Source organism: Boleophthalmus pectinirostris, unplaced genomic scaffold (assembly GCF_026225935.1).
Source record: "Boleophthalmus pectinirostris isolate CB_2022bp ecotype Guang Dong unplaced genomic scaffold, ASM2622593v1 HiC_scaffold_1, whole genome shotgun sequence".
In the NCBI taxonomy this organism is placed as follows: Eukaryota; Metazoa; Chordata; class Actinopteri; order Gobiiformes; family Gobiidae; genus Boleophthalmus; species Boleophthalmus pectinirostris.
This window is the reverse complement of record NW_026570970.1, coordinates 31,249,701-31,267,853: the sequence shown is the minus strand read 5'-3', so window position 1 is coordinate 31,267,853 and position 18,153 is coordinate 31,249,701. Positions and strand designations below refer to the sequence as shown.

At 39.8% G+C, this 18,153-nt stretch overlaps 1 protein-coding gene across 1 annotated transcript in view; it reads right to left on the bottom strand.

The window, feature by feature from the left end:
• LOC110158188 (inactive dipeptidyl peptidase 10) overlaps window positions 1-18,153 on the bottom strand; it is a 232,283-nt gene that overhangs the window by 50,485 nt on the left and 163,645 nt on the right. The window contains exons 8-10 of the mRNA XM_055150252.1: window positions 11,313-11,433; window positions 9,791-9,945; window positions 6,324-6,421 (exon numbers count right to left, since the gene is read on the bottom strand). Of these exons, the coding sequence (XP_055006227.1) occupies window positions 6,324-6,421; window positions 9,791-9,945; window positions 11,313-11,433 (374 nt within the window). The remainder of the gene's footprint in view (window positions 1-6,323; window positions 6,422-9,790; window positions 9,946-11,312; window positions 11,434-18,153) is intronic.

Genomic DNA, 18,153 nt, shown 5'->3' with positions numbered 1-18,153 from the left:
TGTGTGGAGTTCGATTGGTTTTGCATTCCAGGTGGCTTGCTGGTGCGACGTGAGCAGATCTGAATTTTGCGTCTTGGGCAGTGTAGACAGAAACGCTACGGCGGAGCGTGTTCAACTTTTCCACTCTGGAGGCTGGTTTCAGATTTGTGCATTTTTAGCCCCGAAAATGGTGCCACCGTCTAAAACAGGGGTGTCAAACTCATTTTGGTCCGGGGGCCGTATCCAACCTGCCTTGATCCAAAAGGGGCCGGATCAGAAAACTCATGGCAAATAAACCCCAAAAATAACAATAAGTTCAAATATTTGTGCAGAGAAACACACATCTATTACAGAAATCTTTCTTTTACTCTTTCTTTTACATAATATTATAATATTATGAATAACCTGAAACTTTAAGAAAAATTCTATTTCAACACAATGTTTTCACATTATCTTGTATGCAAATAGGAATAAGCCAATTTTTCTTGGAAAATCCTGCACTCAGCGTCCACTTTTCTTATTTTTGACATTTTGCTGATGAGGGTGTCACGGTCAACAGTCAAAACGATCGTCCTTTAAGAGCGACAAGTCTTCATTTGTGCTGCTCTGGTGGGAGGGGCCACGTACAGAGACGCTGGAGATGCTGCTATGCTAAGCAACGCAGAAAATTACCAATATTTTAATAGAAAATATAATTCAAATATTTAAGTAGAAAATCAGCTGAGGGCCACATTAAAGGTCTTGGAGGGCCGGATCTGGCCCCCGGGCCTTATGTTTGACACCTGTGGTCTAAAAGAAAGGCACTTCTGATAAAATATTTTGTCCTTTTTACCTGCAAACTTTCTTGTTTAAACGGACCCTAAAGAGGGGAGTGTGGGGGGAGGAGGGACGGGGTCTGGAGAAATAAGGAACTGCGATTGGTCTAACAGGTATCCGTGCTTCAAACTCCGCCCCTGACGCCAGGTGTTGGCTGTATTCAGGACAGTCTTTTGTGATGTCACATACTACTTGAAACTGCATCAGCGGGTGGAGCCAGGTCACACCAATTTTAATACATTTTTAGAACAAAACAGCAAATTTATAGCCAGATTCATCAGCCGGTTTCACTTTGTGGGAACGTCGTCTGCAGCATTAGGATTCGTTCGCTTGAAGGTAAGAGGGTACTTTTGTCGTGACGTACGGAATGCACCAAATCCCGTAGGAAGAAGGGCAATAACGTCTTTCCCCTTGATAAAATTCAAACATTCTCTTTGTTCCGGCTTTAAATCCTCGATCTCAGGAATCGTTGCCAACACAGAATGTATGGCTTCGTCTACATCCATCTTGACCGCTTTGTTTACTGTTGTGCTGCACCACAAAGGGACCCAGACAGGCACTTGAGTTTGACGTCATGACTTCACAGCTCTTCACTGATTGGCCGGTGCACAGTCTTCAACTTCTGACGTTCTTGCAAACCGTCTAGTGTATTCTGATTCCTGACCTAGTCGCTGGAGAGAAATGATCCCAGCCTGACTAGCACATTTATCTAGTTTGAACTTCAATTACCAAAAAAGGACAAGCAAGATGAGACACTCTTTAAACACCAGATCCACAATTTAGTAGTGAAACAAGTTGGTTTAGTGTTTATTTCCACTTTAAATAAACTTGCACAGCTGCTGGTTATACTGAAGAAAACCTTATATATTATTTACTATGGGTCTGTCTGTGGTTCAAAGGAGATTGAGTGGCCCCCGATACAGAGAAAGAAGCAGACAAACTAAAGCGCTTTAAGAAAACTTACTCTGAAGGAAAATAGTGTAACGTCTGAAGCTGAACTTGAATCAAGGTTGCCAGATAAGCACTTGTTTTCAAGTGTGTTTACAGTCTTATAAACAATGTCATTCTTCTCAAGACTGCTCAAGGTGAAGAGAGACTTAGTTAAAAACAATTATTCAGGCAACTTTGAAATATTTATCAGTAAATTATGATATGGTAGTTTATTCTGTTTTCCCATAACTCTATACTGAGGGCACAAGCAACCCATCGTTGAATTATTTTAGTTTAAGAGCCTGTGACTTATTTTTCCTGACAATGGTTTTCATTCTGACTGAGCACCTAATTATTCACGGTGACCAGTTTTTAAGCTCTTTTCACACTTTTCAGAGGCCAGAGTGGAGTTTTGCCATCACAGTAATGCCAACAACAGCTACCATGCTAACCAAGCACTACCTGACTGATGCTAGATTCATTCATTTGATGCACAAAGCTGTCTTATTTTTTACTTCAAGAGCTGCCTATACAATATATCTGTACTGCGGCAAAACAAATGTTGGAACTAGATTAGGTAAGGCTTTTTAATATATTTTATGCAGTATAAATGTCACTATTTTGCCTCTGCAGAGTAAAAAGACTCTATAGTAATTAAAGTTATTTTGTATATGTTTATGACAATACTAGCTGCATTTACAACAGTAACACGTTATAAAAGTAACAAATTACTTTAATGCATTGCTTTTTGCTGTAACACAGTAATATAAGGCATTACAGGGGAAAAATATATATATATTTTACTCGGTACAAATGTCAGTAAGGTGCGTTACAATGCTTTTTTAACCTAGATTTTTTTTTTCTATCATACAAATTCGCTAAAATTACCGTATGAGCAGAAGTGAAACGCCGAAGGTTTCATCCCTGTAGACCATCCAGTGACCATGGCTAATTGCAGCTGATACCCGATCGTGCTTTGCGGGTACCCTGCTCCAGGGGTGGTCCTAAATTCTAATTCCTAGTCCAAGATTAGTCCTAGTTTGGCCCTAGTTTAGCCGTGGTTTAGACTTGGTTTAGTCTTGGTTTAGACCTGGTTTAGTACTGATTTAGACTTGGTTTAGTCCTGATTTAGTCCTGGTTTATTCCTGGTTTAGTCCTGGTTCAGTCCGTAGTTCAGGCCTTGGTTCAGTCCTCGGCTCAGTCCTGATTTAGTCCTGGTTTATTCCTGGTTTAATCCTGGTTCAGTCCATGGTTCAGTCCTGGTTTAGTCCTGGTTCAGTCCATTTACGACGCAAAAGTTCGGCATCTTCACGCAGTTATTTTGGTGAGAATAGTTGTGTAATGCCTTACATTTTAAATGCAGTAATATTGTAATGTAACAAATTATGATAGTGACAGTTTTGAAGTAACTTGCCCAACAGTGATAAGGGGGCCCATATTCCACTATTTTCTGATCTATGTTATAATGTTGTTTCCTCATCACAAACAAAACACAACTCTAGATATGGTTTTGAGGAGGTAACAACATTCTAACAGGTCTTAAATCTCACAGGAATCAATGGAACCTTTACAATAACTGTAAGTGTGGAAAACATACATCATATCACATTCAATTTTAAGTGTGCAATAGTTTGAACCGACCTAATACACTTTTCCTCACAGTAGAATATACATTATTATTGTAAAAGTTGGAATAGTTTCTGCTGAGTTAACCTCCGCTGTTTAAAATTGCAGAGGAGGCACAGTCCTTTTCTCTCATAAGGTTAAATCAGATTTCCCTTGCACTTTTGAAAACAGTGAGATATGAGGAGCAGATAGCATCGAGCGCTCTATGGGCTGAATAATATTAGACTCTTATTTACTGGTGTGCTTCGTCCTTGGTCTGTGCATTGGAAATAAAGGCTCCAGCAGACTGCAGGGCGAGGACACAGGCCAGAGTACAGCAGAGTGCAATTAAAGAGGCGCCCGAGCTTAAGTGAACATCGCAAAGTTACAAAGTGAAATGGAGCCTTCAAAGAGAGAGTTTGAGAAGGAGTGTTTGCACTGAGAAAGTCTAAGGTGTTTAAAATGAAGGTGCATCGTGTAACTTTTCAGGTGGAGGGTGCTGTGCCGACGACAGGTCTACATCCCGCTGAGTTCAAACGACCCTGGGAACCTGGCTGATGTGTTAAAATACTTCAATGATGTGAACAGTTGGATGGTACAGAACTTCCTATAACTCAACAGCTCCAAATCTAACATCATTTTAATCAATCCCCCCCAATCCAAGACCCATATCAGCAAAAATCTCGGCCCTCTCGCTTCGAACATTACCTCTGCCACCAGAAACCTCGGCGTAATTTTTGACTCTCACCTCAACGTCCGCCTTCACATCAAAAAAGTCACCCAATCCTGTTTTCTACACCTCTGCACAATTAGCAAAATCAAAACTCCAGACACCAACACATGACCCTGTTTTACTTCCCTTCACTGGCTGAATCTATTTTAAGATTTTACTGATCACTTTTAAAGCTCGTTTTGGTTTTGCACAAAGTTACGTTCAGAACTTTTAACCCCGTACGAGCCTCATGCAGCCTTAGATCCACAGACAGGTCCCTGTGGCTGTTCCAAAGTCCAGGATCTGGATGAAGACTGATCGAGCCTTTTCAGTCCGGGTGTCTCGGCTTTGGAACGACCTGCCTGAGGAGATAAGGCTCGCACCACCAGTATCATCTGTTAAATCACCTAAATCAAAGACTCATTTTTTATCGGCTGGCCTTCCTTTAACTGGTTTTAGCTCTATTTTTTTTTTTTTTTTAATGTATTGGATTTTTTACCTCATTGTCTGTTTTTGTATGCTTTCTATATGCTATTGTTATGCTTTTTGTATTGTTCTTTGTTGCTTGTACAGCACTTTGTTTTTAAAAGTGCTTTATATATTATTATTATTATTATTATTTGTCTGGAATGTTTCACAGTATGGTATTAAACCTTTCCATCTTCATGGGGACTAAACCAGACCAAGTTACAGGTCAGATCTGTGGAGAGGCGTCCCCGCTCACAGTCAGAATGCCTGTTTTTTTAAAGTATTTTTGAGCTATTAAACCACCTTAAAACACTAATGGAATTAATGTAAGATAGAGCTGTTTAAAGTCATAGTGTGGAACATTCCAGAGCAGAGCAGAGCAGTGTCATATCCATAAAAACAAGCAGGTGAGAGATCCCCAACCAAAAAGTTACACAATGAAAATATGATCAAAACAAGGGGCAAAATCATCATTAAAGGACCTCATTTCCAAGTTAACAAGAGTGTTGGAGATGTGTGGAGACACTTTTTTTTTTTTTTTAATATTCCATCCAGTCCTTGTATTTGCAGAGGTCACTGGTGCTAGGCTAGTGCATGCCAATGGCCATAGTTATCCTGCCACTAAAAACAGTCTTACCCACTCCACAAAACACTTGAAGGAAATGTATTATTACACCAGACTGTTGATGTGAATGTTTGTGTTGATAGAATAATGTTTGAAATAAAACTAACCTCGCATCGCATGAATCGTCGCATGTTGAGGGACTATTTTCTCAGAAGCAGTGGCATTTTACTTTGTCGGTAGGTAATATCAGTCCGCTGCTGTCAAACTTTCTATCAGAAAGTACAACCTTCAAATACAAGGTTGGTTTAACTTTTTAAATTACTCTATCAACACAGACATTCACATCGATAGTCTGGCGTAATAATAGATTTGTTTCGGGTGCTTTGTGGAGTGGGTAAGACTGTTTTTATTGACAGGCTAACTATGGCCATTGACATGCACTAGCCTAGCACCAGCGACCTCTACAAATACAAGGACTGGATGGAATATTTAAAAAAGTGTCTCCACACGTCTCCAACACTCTGGCTCACTAGGAAGGATTCTATGTTCAATATTCTGGACTGTCCCTTTGACTATTTATTATGTTTTATGTTCCTTTTCTACATGAATAATTAAAGCTGCATGGCGCAACTTTTCTGGTGGAGTGTCCTCTACCTGCTTGTCTCCATGGAGATGTGAATACTTTGCCTGGAATGTTCCATGGTATGATAATAAACACGTCCACCTAGCTTTTATTCATTACGGGTGCTTCTGTTGCTTAAAAATATTATAATTCCTTCTGTGAATAGGGGCGACTTTCCACAGACCTGAACTGTAATGTAGTGTAGTAACAACATGTACATGGAGTCAAACAAGTGGCAGACCCTCCACTAAAAATGTTACACAGTGCACCTTTAAGACTGTTGTAAGTAAACATTACTTAAAAGTCCATTCCTTTTTACTCATCCAGGTATGAAAACACTCAAACAATATTTTTAGGTGAACTGAACTTCTTCTTTTTTTTTTTTTTTTCCTTTTTCTCACAATGTTTCACCTGGCCACCCTCACCAGCTGCAGTCTGTCATCTGTCTGCTTCGTAATCCACTTCTATAGTCACAGTGTTTGGGAGCTGAGACAACTTGTTCTTCCTTAAAATAAAGGGGGAACATAACAAAATCCACTTGAGGAAATAATATAGTTTTGTGAAAATGTTATAAACTGTAAAATGGTGCACAAATAACACACAGTTGGCAGGTTTGTAGGTCTCACCGTAGTTTGAGGCTCTCTGGAGGCATCAGTTCCAGAGTGTGGGTGGGTCCGTACAGATTCACCACAAACAGCTTCACTGCGGGGTTCGGCTGTCCTGCCTGTGGACACAAGACGCATGAGACACAAGACAAAATAAAACAAAGCACGACTTTATCAACCTCAAAACATCTTCTCACAACATCAGGAAGTAAGTACATTTTTATGGTAACCTCATAGACTAAATGGACATAGGTAACCCGCTAGCCCCTGCATTCTGGCTCCACCAACTCCATCCATCCATTTTCTTCCACTTATCCGGGCCTGGGTCGCGGGGGCAGCAGTCTAAGCAGGGAGTCCCAGACTTCCTTCACCCTGGACACTTCCTCCAGCTCCTCCGGGGGGACTCTGAGGTATTCCCAGGCCAGCCAAAAAACATAGTCCCTCCATCGTGTCTTGGGTCATCCCCAGGGCCTCGTCCAGGTAGTACATGCCCGGAACACCTACCGAGGGAGGTGTCAAGGAGGCATCCAGCACTGGCTCCTCTCAATCTGGAGGAGCAGCGTTATGGATCCTCTTGCAGGTGCTGGGTCCATGGGAGGACGGCCTCATATTGATCCTTCAGGCTGTGCCCGGCTGGACCCCATGGAGGAAGGCCTGGCCACCAGACGCTTGCTGTTGAGCACCCACCCCAGGTCTGGCTCCAGGGTAGGGCCCCAGCAATGTAATTCCGGGTGACGTAACTGGCCTTTCTGTGTTTTCCTTCATAAAGGGCTTCTGAACTGCTTTAAGACTGACCCAACCCCAGGACCTGTTTGCCTTGGGTGACCCTAGCAGGAGCTTGAAGCCTCCGACAACATAAATCCCATGATTGTTTGGGCACTCAAACCCCTCCATCACATTAAGGTGGCAGTCAAGGAGGGGTCCATCAATTCCAATTTTACGTTTTTACTTCACTATGTTAAATTAATAAATAAATTTTCTATTCCTAATATGAAATGCAAATCCAAATTCCAAATGAGCTCCATTTACCTGGAGTCAAACGCTATGACATCACACTCCCTTTGCCCACTTTTTTATACAGTCTATGTCTAACCGTCATCTTTACTTCATAAATCAGTTCTAGATCTAAACCAGAGCCTCAACGAGTTCAAACCGGGACTTGCAGATCTAAGAATACATTCACACTGCTCTGTTTGGGACCTGAGCCCAGTTTTGCCCAGGACTAAACCCTGTTCAAGTCTTGTTTAAGTCCTGGTCTAATCCAGGTTTAGTCCCAGTTTTGATGTGGAGTTTGTGAACTAATCTAAACCAGAACTACACACCTGTAACACAGTTTGAGAACCTCACAAAGAAAAAGGTGGCAAATTCATATGCAGAAAACGTAACGTAAACCCTCATATTAATAATTGAGCAGTATGTTATGAATCCCAGGCTTGCATTGGATAAACGTAATAAATATGGTAATTTAGATGTGTAGGTTGTCTCTGCATTTCTTATGAACCACGTTACACCAGGCACTCAAATAACACCAACATTAGCCAAAAAAAAGCTATTTCCACGCACTTTGAGCAAGACGTTAATACATGAATTGAGCAGTAATCATTTGGTGGAGTCGGTGTTTTGCATTGAACCATTTTACTTCTCATTTGGGTAATTATATAATGTAATCTATTGGTGGAAAATTAATCCCACAAATTAATTAGCATTAGCTGTGTGGTAATGCTGTTATCTGAATATAGCCTGAATATATGGTCTATGAAAAACAACAAGATCATTTCAGCCTCATTCTTTATTGAATTATTACTGCGGCAAAGCCAGGCCTATTAACATGATTACTGAATGGGATCTTACAAGTCAAATATTAAGTTTGCTTACGAAGAAAAGGAGAGAATACTTTTTACTTTTTTGTTTTTAATTTAGTTTAGTTTTGGTGAATGTGTGGTGAGAGTGTATTGGAGGTGGTTTAGACCTGGTTTAGGGTTAGAGTGGGTTTTGTAATTGCTTAGTCCTTGATTTGCATTCAGTCCTGGTATGGTCCTTTTTAAGTTTTGGTTTAGACTTGATTAAGGTGGTTTGGTTTACTCCTTGGTTGGCCTGTGTTAGACTTGGTTTAGTCCTGTTTAAGTCCTGTTTAAATTCAGGTCTAGTCCAAATTTAGTCCAGGATTAGTCCAGGTTTTGATGCGTAGTATGTGAACAGTTTGTGGACTAGTCTAGACCAAAACGAAGTACCTGTACCACAGTTCAGCCCTGCATTAGTTCAGCTCTGGTTTAGACCTTGATTAGCTTTGGTTTAATCCTGGTTTAGTCCTTAATTAGACCTGATAGTTAGTTGTTAGACCCTGCTTAGTCCTAGGTTAGACCTAGTTTAGTACTGGATTAGCAGTGTTCTAGATTGGTCCTTGGTTATCTTGGCGTAGGTTTCGACCTGGTTTAGTCTTAAGGTAGACCTGAGTAGCCCTTGTTTAGTCCTGGTGTAGTTCTGGCCTAGACCTGGTTTAATCCTTGTGTAGTTGTGATCTAGTTCTGGGTTAGACCTGGTTTAGTCCTCATGTAATTCTGATCTAGTTCTAGGTAAGACCTGGTTTAGCCGTTTTGTTTAGTCCTGCTCTAGTTCTGGCTTAGACCTGGTTTAGTCCATGTGTAGTCCTGATCTAGTTCTAGGTTAGACTAAGTTTAGGTCTTGTTTAGTCCTGGTTTAGTTCTGGCCTAGTTCTGGTTTAGTCGTGGTGGGTTAGACCTGGTTTAGCCCTTGTTTAGTCCTGGTTTAGTCCTGGTTTAGTTCTGGCGTAGATCTGGTTTAGTCTTTGTGAAGTCCTGATCTAGTTCTAGGTTAGACCTGGTTTAGTCCTTGTTTAGTCCTGGTTTACTTCTGGCCTGGACCTGGTTTAGTCCTTGTGTAGTCTTGATCTAGATCTAAGTAAGACCTGGTTTAGTCCTTGTTTAGTCCTGGTTTTGTTCTGGCCTAGACCTGGTTTAGTCCTTATGTAGTCCTGATCTAATTCTAGGTTAGACCTTGTTTAGCCCTTTTTTTTTGTCCTTGTTTAGTTCTGGGCTATATCTGGTTTAGTTCTTGTGTAGTCCTGATCTAGTTCTGGTTTAGACCTGGTTTAGTCCTGGTGAGTTAGACCTGGTTTAGCCCTTGTTTAGTCCTGGGTTAGTTCTGTCTTAGGCCTGGCTTAGTCCTTGTGTAGTCCTGGTTTAGTTGTGGCTTAGACCTGGTTTAGTCTTAGTCTTGTCTGTAGTTAGTCCTGTAGTCTAGTCTTGTAGTCTGGTTAGTTCTGTAGTCTTAGTCTGTGTAGTCCTAGTTGTGGCTTAGACCTGGTTTAGTACTTGTCAAGTCTTGATCTAGTTGTAGGTTAGACCTGGTTTAGCTCTTGTCTAGTCTTGGTTTAGTCCTTGGTCAGGCCTGGTTTGATTCTGATATAAACATGTGTGTGTATTGTCCATATTGTATTGTCTTAAATCGTTGTCTGTCACTCTTCTGACCTTGGGGTAGGGGTAGTGCTTGCCCCGGGGGTAGGTGGTCCCAGTGAAGCGAGGCAGGACCATGTTTGGGACCAGAGTGTCGTTCAGGACCAGGAAGGCCAGTCTCTCTCCATCGGGGGACCACCAGTGAGCCACGTGGGTCTCCAAGATCTCCTCTGCACACACACACACACACACACACACACATACAGACAATTATCAACAGTTTCAAATCAAATGAATACATATATTAGATGGGAAATAGTTTTTGTTTATTGTTTTCTAGTATCTGAGCCACTACATGGATTGTCATACAGCTCCTTTAATATCAGTACCAATTGGTGCGTGTGTTATTGTTAAAAGGTCTCTCTCTTTCCATGGTATAGTACATCGGTTTTCAATAGGTGAGGTGAAAGAGCCACTGAGAAGACAAGACACACACGTGAAGAAAAAATAAAGGTCCACATCTGTACACATCTGCAGCAGAACTGATATCGGTAATTGTGCGTGTGTGTATTAACTGTAAAATTATGTCGCCGTTCTGACAACCTACTCATAGTCTGGAGTGTCGTTTTTTTTAATCTTGTATACACGTACGCCGCGTGGACTATGTCTTCTCGAGTACGCTGGGTGGGCTGCGACTCCTTCCGTGCACAGCGTGGGCTCATCTCTAAACCAGGACTAGAACAAAACTAAAACCAGGACTAAACCAAAACTAAAACTAAATTAAAACCAGGACTAAAACAAAACTAAAACCAAAACTAAAACCAGGACTAAAGCAAAACTAAAACCAAAACTAAAACCAGAACTAAATCAGGACTAATCCAAAATTAAAACCAGGACTAAACCAAAACTAAAACCAGGACTAAATCAGGACTAAACCAAAACTAAAACCAGGACTAAACCAAAACTAAAACCAGAACTAAATCAGGACAAATCCAAAACTAAAATCAGGACTAAACCAGGACTAAACCAAAACTAAAACCAGGACTAAACCAGGACTAAACCAAAACTAAAACCAGGACTAAATCAGGACTAAACCAAAACTAAAACCAGGACTAATCCAAAACTAAAACCAAGACTAAACCAAAACTAAAACCAGGACTAAACCAGGACTAAACCAAAACTAAAACCAAGACTAAACCAGGTCTAACAGAGGACTAAACCATGTTGTGCGTGGGGTATAGTACATTCGGTATGTGTGTTTATATTAAGGGAGCCTATGGATGTCCAAGAATTGTTCTGTGGTGATGGTGGTGATGTATGTCACGTAAACGTCTGACTTGTCTTGTCTTGGGTGGTGTAAACGGAAATGCTACAGCGGAGCGTTTTCAACTTTTCCACTCTGGAGGGTGGTTTCAGATTTTTGCATTTTTAAGCCCCAAAAACGGCGTCACCGTCTAAACAAAAGGCACTGTATTTGTTTATGTCAAAGTGGTCAGTAGGTAAGAGACTTTTACAATTTGATGATGTTGCTGGTTTGATTGGTATAGTTAAACCATCACAGTTACACAATAATAAAACTCCATAGACAGAGCCATACCTTCGTAGAGCCAGTCTGCGATGCCGTTGAAGATGACGCCCTCTTTGCCTGAAGATGTGAGCCTCAGTGAGTTACTCTTCACATCAGACTGGTAGTAGATGTTATTCTCAAATATGTACATCTGGAAAATACAAGCAAATATACATACATAACTGTACGATTCAGTCACTCATCATCTACAACATCTAACTACCTTCATGAAAACCAGCCTAAATTTAATTAAATAAATAAGAAAAAATTAAATAAAAAAAATAATAAAAGTCAATCTGTGGAAAGGCGAGCCCACTAAAGGTAAGAATGCATGTTTTAGATGGTATAACAACACCCTATAATTGAATAAATGCAAGATATATATGTTTACTACTGTGCTGTGGAATAATCATTAACATTTTTATATTAAAATTATCATTATTATTTTTACTATTACTAAGCTGCATAAATAAACTCAACTTTACAACATATAAAGTATAACCACTATAGAGCCACATCAGCCTGTTTGACATTATAATGTGTTTAATGCAGCTTTGACACATTTGTTTACGTTTTACAGAAACGAAAATTAAAACCACATGGCTCATTGCATAAACTATAAGCACTGAAAAAAAACAGCTCTTTCCTTGTGCGCTGATGCGGTTCAGCTTCTGTCGGACTAAAGGACACGACTCAGTGGAATATGAGTGTTCTTTCTGTGACAGAGGGATGTTGATGATGATGATGGTGAGTCTGTTCTGTGCGTGTGTATCACGTTGGAGATGGTTCATGTTTTCAGAGATCAGACGTGTGCAGGTTTAGTGCAGCTCTTTTTCACTCACTTTATTTATGTTGGTCACTTTATTATAGCTTTATTATGGCTTCTGTTGTGATGAAAAAACTGAAAAGTCTTTGTCTCTTGGACACATGTGCACTCAACTTTATGTTGCAGTAACCGGGTTACTGTGTATACATGCACCATGATGATACTCAGAAAACCCAATCATAACCAGGACACTGTTGTGCATGTAAACACACTCACTGAGTGGTACAGTGATCTCCAAGGAGGTGTGTCAGAGCCCAAACATGGGACTGTGAGGCGCAACTCCAGTGTTTGTGTTGTCAGACGCAGTCTCGTCTCCTAACGGTACACACAGTAACCTACATTCAATCTGTCGATTAAAAATGAATATGATCAACGGAATTCTTAATGATCAATTATCGATTAATCGACTCATGCCCATCCCTACTCACAAGGGTTCATTTTAAGTAATACAGAACCTTGTATGCAAAAAAATACATTTCCTCAGGGTGAGTTAGTTGCAGGGTTAACACAAAATTCACTCTCACATGCATTTTAACAACTGACAAATAATCTGCCTTTTCAAGACAGTGGAATATAGAAGCTTGAACATGATGAATAATGCAATGCAGAGCCTGTTGTAAAACTCATGTTAAGTTTGTTGATAAAGAATAAAACTCATATAGTGGGTGTATTATCTGCATAGAAGTCAATAATGTAAAAGTGGTGTTAGGTAACTCTCAGGGGAACACGGTGAGGAGGTATTATTATTATTATATAGTATTATTTAAACTCTGTGTGTAATTGAGTCTTGGCTGTACATACACACTTGAGCAAAGGAACTCTGGTCATTTGCTGTAATCTAATCGTCCACTGGGTCTTTGTGAGTAAAGGATTGCATAACATGAAGACAATCAATATGAGGTTTAATGATTCTGAGAAGAGTCTTAGAAATAAACTGTGCACTATAGGAGCTCTGTGAAACTCGTCTCCATGGAGATGTTATTGCCTCTGTTGTTTCACAGTATGGGATTAAATCTGAGCAGCCGTTTATTTCATTAACAATGTCTTAACGTTCAAAACTACCTTTAAAAATGTGCACTGTATTGCAGGATCGCCTTTCCACAGATCTTACCTGCAACCTGGTCTGATGTCATAACTTGCTTGTCTCCATGGAGATAGATAGGTTTAATGCTATGAAGACAAACATAGTAAAGAAAAGCAATAATATCTCATTGGAGACAAGCAGGTGGAAGACCCATCACCAGAAGAGTTGCACAGTGAATCTTTAAGTCATTTATCTGCATGCACTTAAACACTGAGTAAAGCTTATTTCATTCTGTGTGTGTGTACACAACATATTTTAGTCTTTACCTTCTTATCATTAAAAAAGAAAAACTGAAATTGTACTAACACTAGCCGTTAGTAGTAGTAGTAGTAGTAGTAGTAGTAGTAGTAGTAGTAGTAGTAGTAGTAGTAGTAGTAGCAGCCTTATCACAATGACCGTATTTGTCAGACTATAAGTCACAGTTTTTTCATGGTTTGGGTGTTTCCTGTGACTTATACTCCAGTGGGACTTATATATTAAAAATTTCACACTGACTTGTGTGCCAGTATCTGCTGCTCCTATTACTCCTGTACCACTGGCACTACAGCGCATGTCTCCTGCAGAAAGAGCCACTGTTCTGTCTGTATCATGTCATCATTACTTCTGTAACATTAAATTTAAACAAACTTATGAAGATGACTGAGAAGACTGAACACAAATGCCCCAAAAAGAAAATTATATTTTGCAGATTATGAACTGCAAGTAGTGAAATATGCATCTGAAAATGCAACTTTCCTGGAAGTCATTGGATGGATGGACAAAGCATAAGCCTGGACTTCAGTGACAACCAAAAAGATCCTGTCAGGATTCAGAAAGGCCGGAATAATTCTGAACTGAATCTGATGACAGCTACACAGAAGAGGAAGCGGCGCCTCTGGGGTCGCAGAGGTGTTCAGAAGTGACACTAAGGATGAAGAATCCAGTGGAATTAGTGATTTGGAGTGAGATGGCGAGTTTGGTAAACTTGTTCTGTTCTGTTGTTATTACTAGAACTTGACCTTCAAGATGAAATGTTGGTTCCTGGTCTCAAATTTTATAAAAAATATGTTTCCCCCAAAAAGTGCAAATTATAGTCCGGAGCAACTTACAGATGTTTTTTTCTTCTTCATTACACATTTTTGGCTGGTGCGACTTATACTCCATAAAATATGGTAGTTCTCGTAGTTGCAGGGTTAGTATTTGTAAATATTATTATTTGTAGAAACTGTTAACAAACTATCAACCTACCAATTGTTGATGTGATTACTATACTTCTTGTTAATGGCAAAAGGAGAAATTAATTGGATGGATTCTACCTGGATGACTGAGGGACTTTACACATATACTTCTTATTAAGGCTGGCAAAAGTATCGGAAATCAGATAATCAATACTAAAACTAGTATCGAAACTAGATACTCATTTGAGCAAGAATCAGTGCAAAATAAATAAATAAATAAATAGATCACACAAACAGGATCACATTTGACATTTCCTGAAGTTTCATCTTGAGTTGTAACAGAACTAGTGTATGGATACTTTGCGCTGAGGGTGTTCTACGTGTAACTCAAACGGTGGAATGTTCAGCAGTGATAGCCTGAACACTCAAGAAAAAATACACACTGGATTTAAACAACACATTTCCAAATCTAGTCTATTCTTTGGTACTGAAATCGAGTTTGAAATGTTAGTATCATGACAACAATAATTCTTCTCCAGGTTTACTTTCTATATAACTTCTTGGTAGAGCGGCTACTTTTACTAGGATGATGTTCCTGAGCAGTAACTCTACTCTGACTTCCTCCTCTGCAAAGTTATGACATAATTTTGCAGACATTTTGAGCCGGCTCTTCATGCAGGAAGTTTGGTGGTGAAATAAAAAGCCTAATTAAACTGACTGTGCGACATCCATTCGGTGTTGGAGCCACAGATTTGATTAAAACAGAAGAATATTGTGATTTATGAAAGTGCTTTGGGGAATAAGAGCTCCCTTTATCATTGGGATCTGTGTAAGTGCTTTGGACATTTGTCTCCTCCAAGGTGAAGCAGTCTGCAGTGTTTTTAAACTTATTCAAGTAAAAGAGAAGTCTGTGTGTGTATGTGTGCACTGTGTCAAGATATGTGTTCAATTCGCTGAGGTGATTTCAGTTTTTGGGATTATAACTACTGAAAGACAAACAAGTTCAGCCAGATGGATAAGTTATGTTTTCTCCAATGTTGATGTGCCTTTAAAGATGTAGTATGGAACCTTCTGTTGGGGATCTGTCACCTGCTTGTCTCATGGAAATGGTATTTCTTTGGCTAAAATATTCTGCAGTACAGTATTGTACTTTTCTGTCTTCATGGAGACAGGCAGGTGTTACAAGCCAGATCTGTGGAGAAACACCTGTAATTTAATAAGTGCTAGATCCATGTTTAACTAGCCAGGCTGCCACCACCTAATGCCTCTGCTCAATTTCATTTCTCTCCAGCAACTAGGTCAGGAATCAGAATACAATAGACGGTTTGCAAGAACCCGGAAGTGAGAGTCCGGCACCAGCCAATCAGCGAAGAGTCATACATTCTGTGTTGGCAACGATTCCCTAGATTGAGGATTTAAAGCCGAAACAAAGAGAATGTTTGGTGAATTTTATCGAGGAGAATGTCTTTATTGCCCATCTTCCTATGGGATTTGGGAAAAGCTTAATATACCAGTTAGGTTAAATAAAAAAAAAAGCTCACCTACCATCGAGAAAACGAATTCTAATGCTGCAAGGTCAGATGGTTTCAACAAAGCAAAACTGGCTGATGAATCAGGCTAATGTTTAATGTCATAATGTGGAACATTCTAGGCAAAGCAATAGCATCTCCATGGAGACAAGCCAATGACGTACCAAGGTTACACTGTGTGCTAGAGGTGTAACAATAACCAAAATATCATGATATCATATCGTCAAAAGTCTCTCAGTAATATTGTGGACCATCACATTATATCGAATCACAAGTTTCTTTGCCTAAATGTATTGTTATGATGCAGCAATATAAAAAAAAAAAAACAACAACAGAGGGAACGTCATGATCCTTTGCTCTGTTTTGGTACAAACTACATGAAAAAAAATAGCAGTTCTAAGCACTTTTAAAACTTAGTTATTTGAATTAAGTCTTGTCGAGGCATTTTAAGAGGAAAAAGTAGCGTATTCACAATTTTGGATATTGTTACTTCCCTACTGTGCACCTTTAAACCAGCCTTGCCAGCAAGATGAATTCTCCTTAGTTCACAAATTCTTGCTCCAGCTGAAGAGTTTGCAAATGATTGGACCATCACTGGTGGGCAGGACCAAAAACAGACCAATCACAGGGCAGCACTGTGGTTTGTGCGGAAGCCAGAGCCGAACAAACCAAAACAAACATGTCGACGCTGACAGAAGTACTTTGCCCTGTTTTAGCGGATATGCAAACCAACCACCAATCAACGTGAAGTCTTTGTTGGAAAGCTCCAATCATTGGTTCCAAATGCTTTCAGCGAGGGAATGTACTTTTTCCAAAAGGTCTAAGGTCTAATTTTTGTATATGTAGAGACAATACGCAATATCACAGAAAGACTGGTTTCCACTTGTAATCTCTAACCATGTACAAATGTGCAAATGATGAATACAAAACATAACTTCATTTTAAAGGGACAGTCAGGAATTTTGGACATAGGACCTCATTTCCTAGATAGCCAGAGTGTTGAGAGACACTTTTTTAAATATTCCATCCAGTCCTTGTATTTGCAGAGGTCACTGGTGCTAGGCTAGTGCATGTCAATGGCCATAGTTAGCCTGTCACTAAAAACAGTCTTACCCACTTCACAAAACACCACAACAAGCAAATCTATTATTACACCAGACTGTTGACATAAATGTCTGTGTTGATAGAATAATGTTTGAAATAAAACTAACCTTGCATAGGATGAATCATTGCATGTTGAGGGACTATTTTCTCAGCAGCAACGGAATTTTACTTTGCCAGTAAGACAGGAGCTAGGTGATATCAGTCCACCACTATCAAACTTTCTATCAGGAAGTACAACTCGCTACTGCTGCTCAGACATAAATCCTTCAAATGCAAGGTTGGTTTTACTTCTAAAAATATTCTATCGACACAGACATTCACATCGAATTGTTTTGCCTCGGGTGCGCTGTGGAGTGGGTAAGATTATGGCCTCTGCAAATACAAGGACTGGATGGAATATTTAAAGAAGTGTCTCCATACGTCTCCAACACTTTGACTAACTAGGAAATGAAGACCTATGTACCAAATTCCAGACAGTCCCTTTAAGAGTAAAACTACCATTTAAACTAAAACCTTTTCCTGAACGATTTTCCAAATATCTCTGTCCGTTCTCTCCATTTTTCGGCTGATCATCGCTGCTGTTTGTGTGTTATCCTAAGCACTCACTCACCACTATAACATCTGTGTAATGATTCATGCTTGTGCTGATCTGCGGCCTTTCATCGTTCACTTTTACCTCATTTTTCACCATCCTCCTCATCACAAATCCTGTTTTTATTCCGCTGTCTGCTCGGGTTTTGTATGTATAATGACTTCTGCATGTTCAAATCTGCTACACTTTAGCCTTTTCCTGTCACAAACATGGTCGCATGTGCAGAGTGGATAAACAAAAGCGCGTGAGAGGAAATCATTTGCATCTAATTAAGAGCCCTCAGTTTCATGACGGTTTTTGAGGAGAGAAAATGAGATAAACCTTTAATTAGTCAACAAAAAAAGTTAAATTAGTTTTGTGTCACGTAACTATTTTCAATAAATAGTCAGATTAGGTTTATTAGGTCTTCTGTATTGATTATACTTTAGATTCTTATGTACAGACTTCTATTTATTTCATACACTCACAGTTTTAGAAATGTCAGTGATGACAGTGTGCAGTAGTAGAAGCTGGTGTCACTTAGAGCCCCCACTCAGTTTCATTTCTCTCCAGCGATTAGGTCAGGAATCGGAATACACT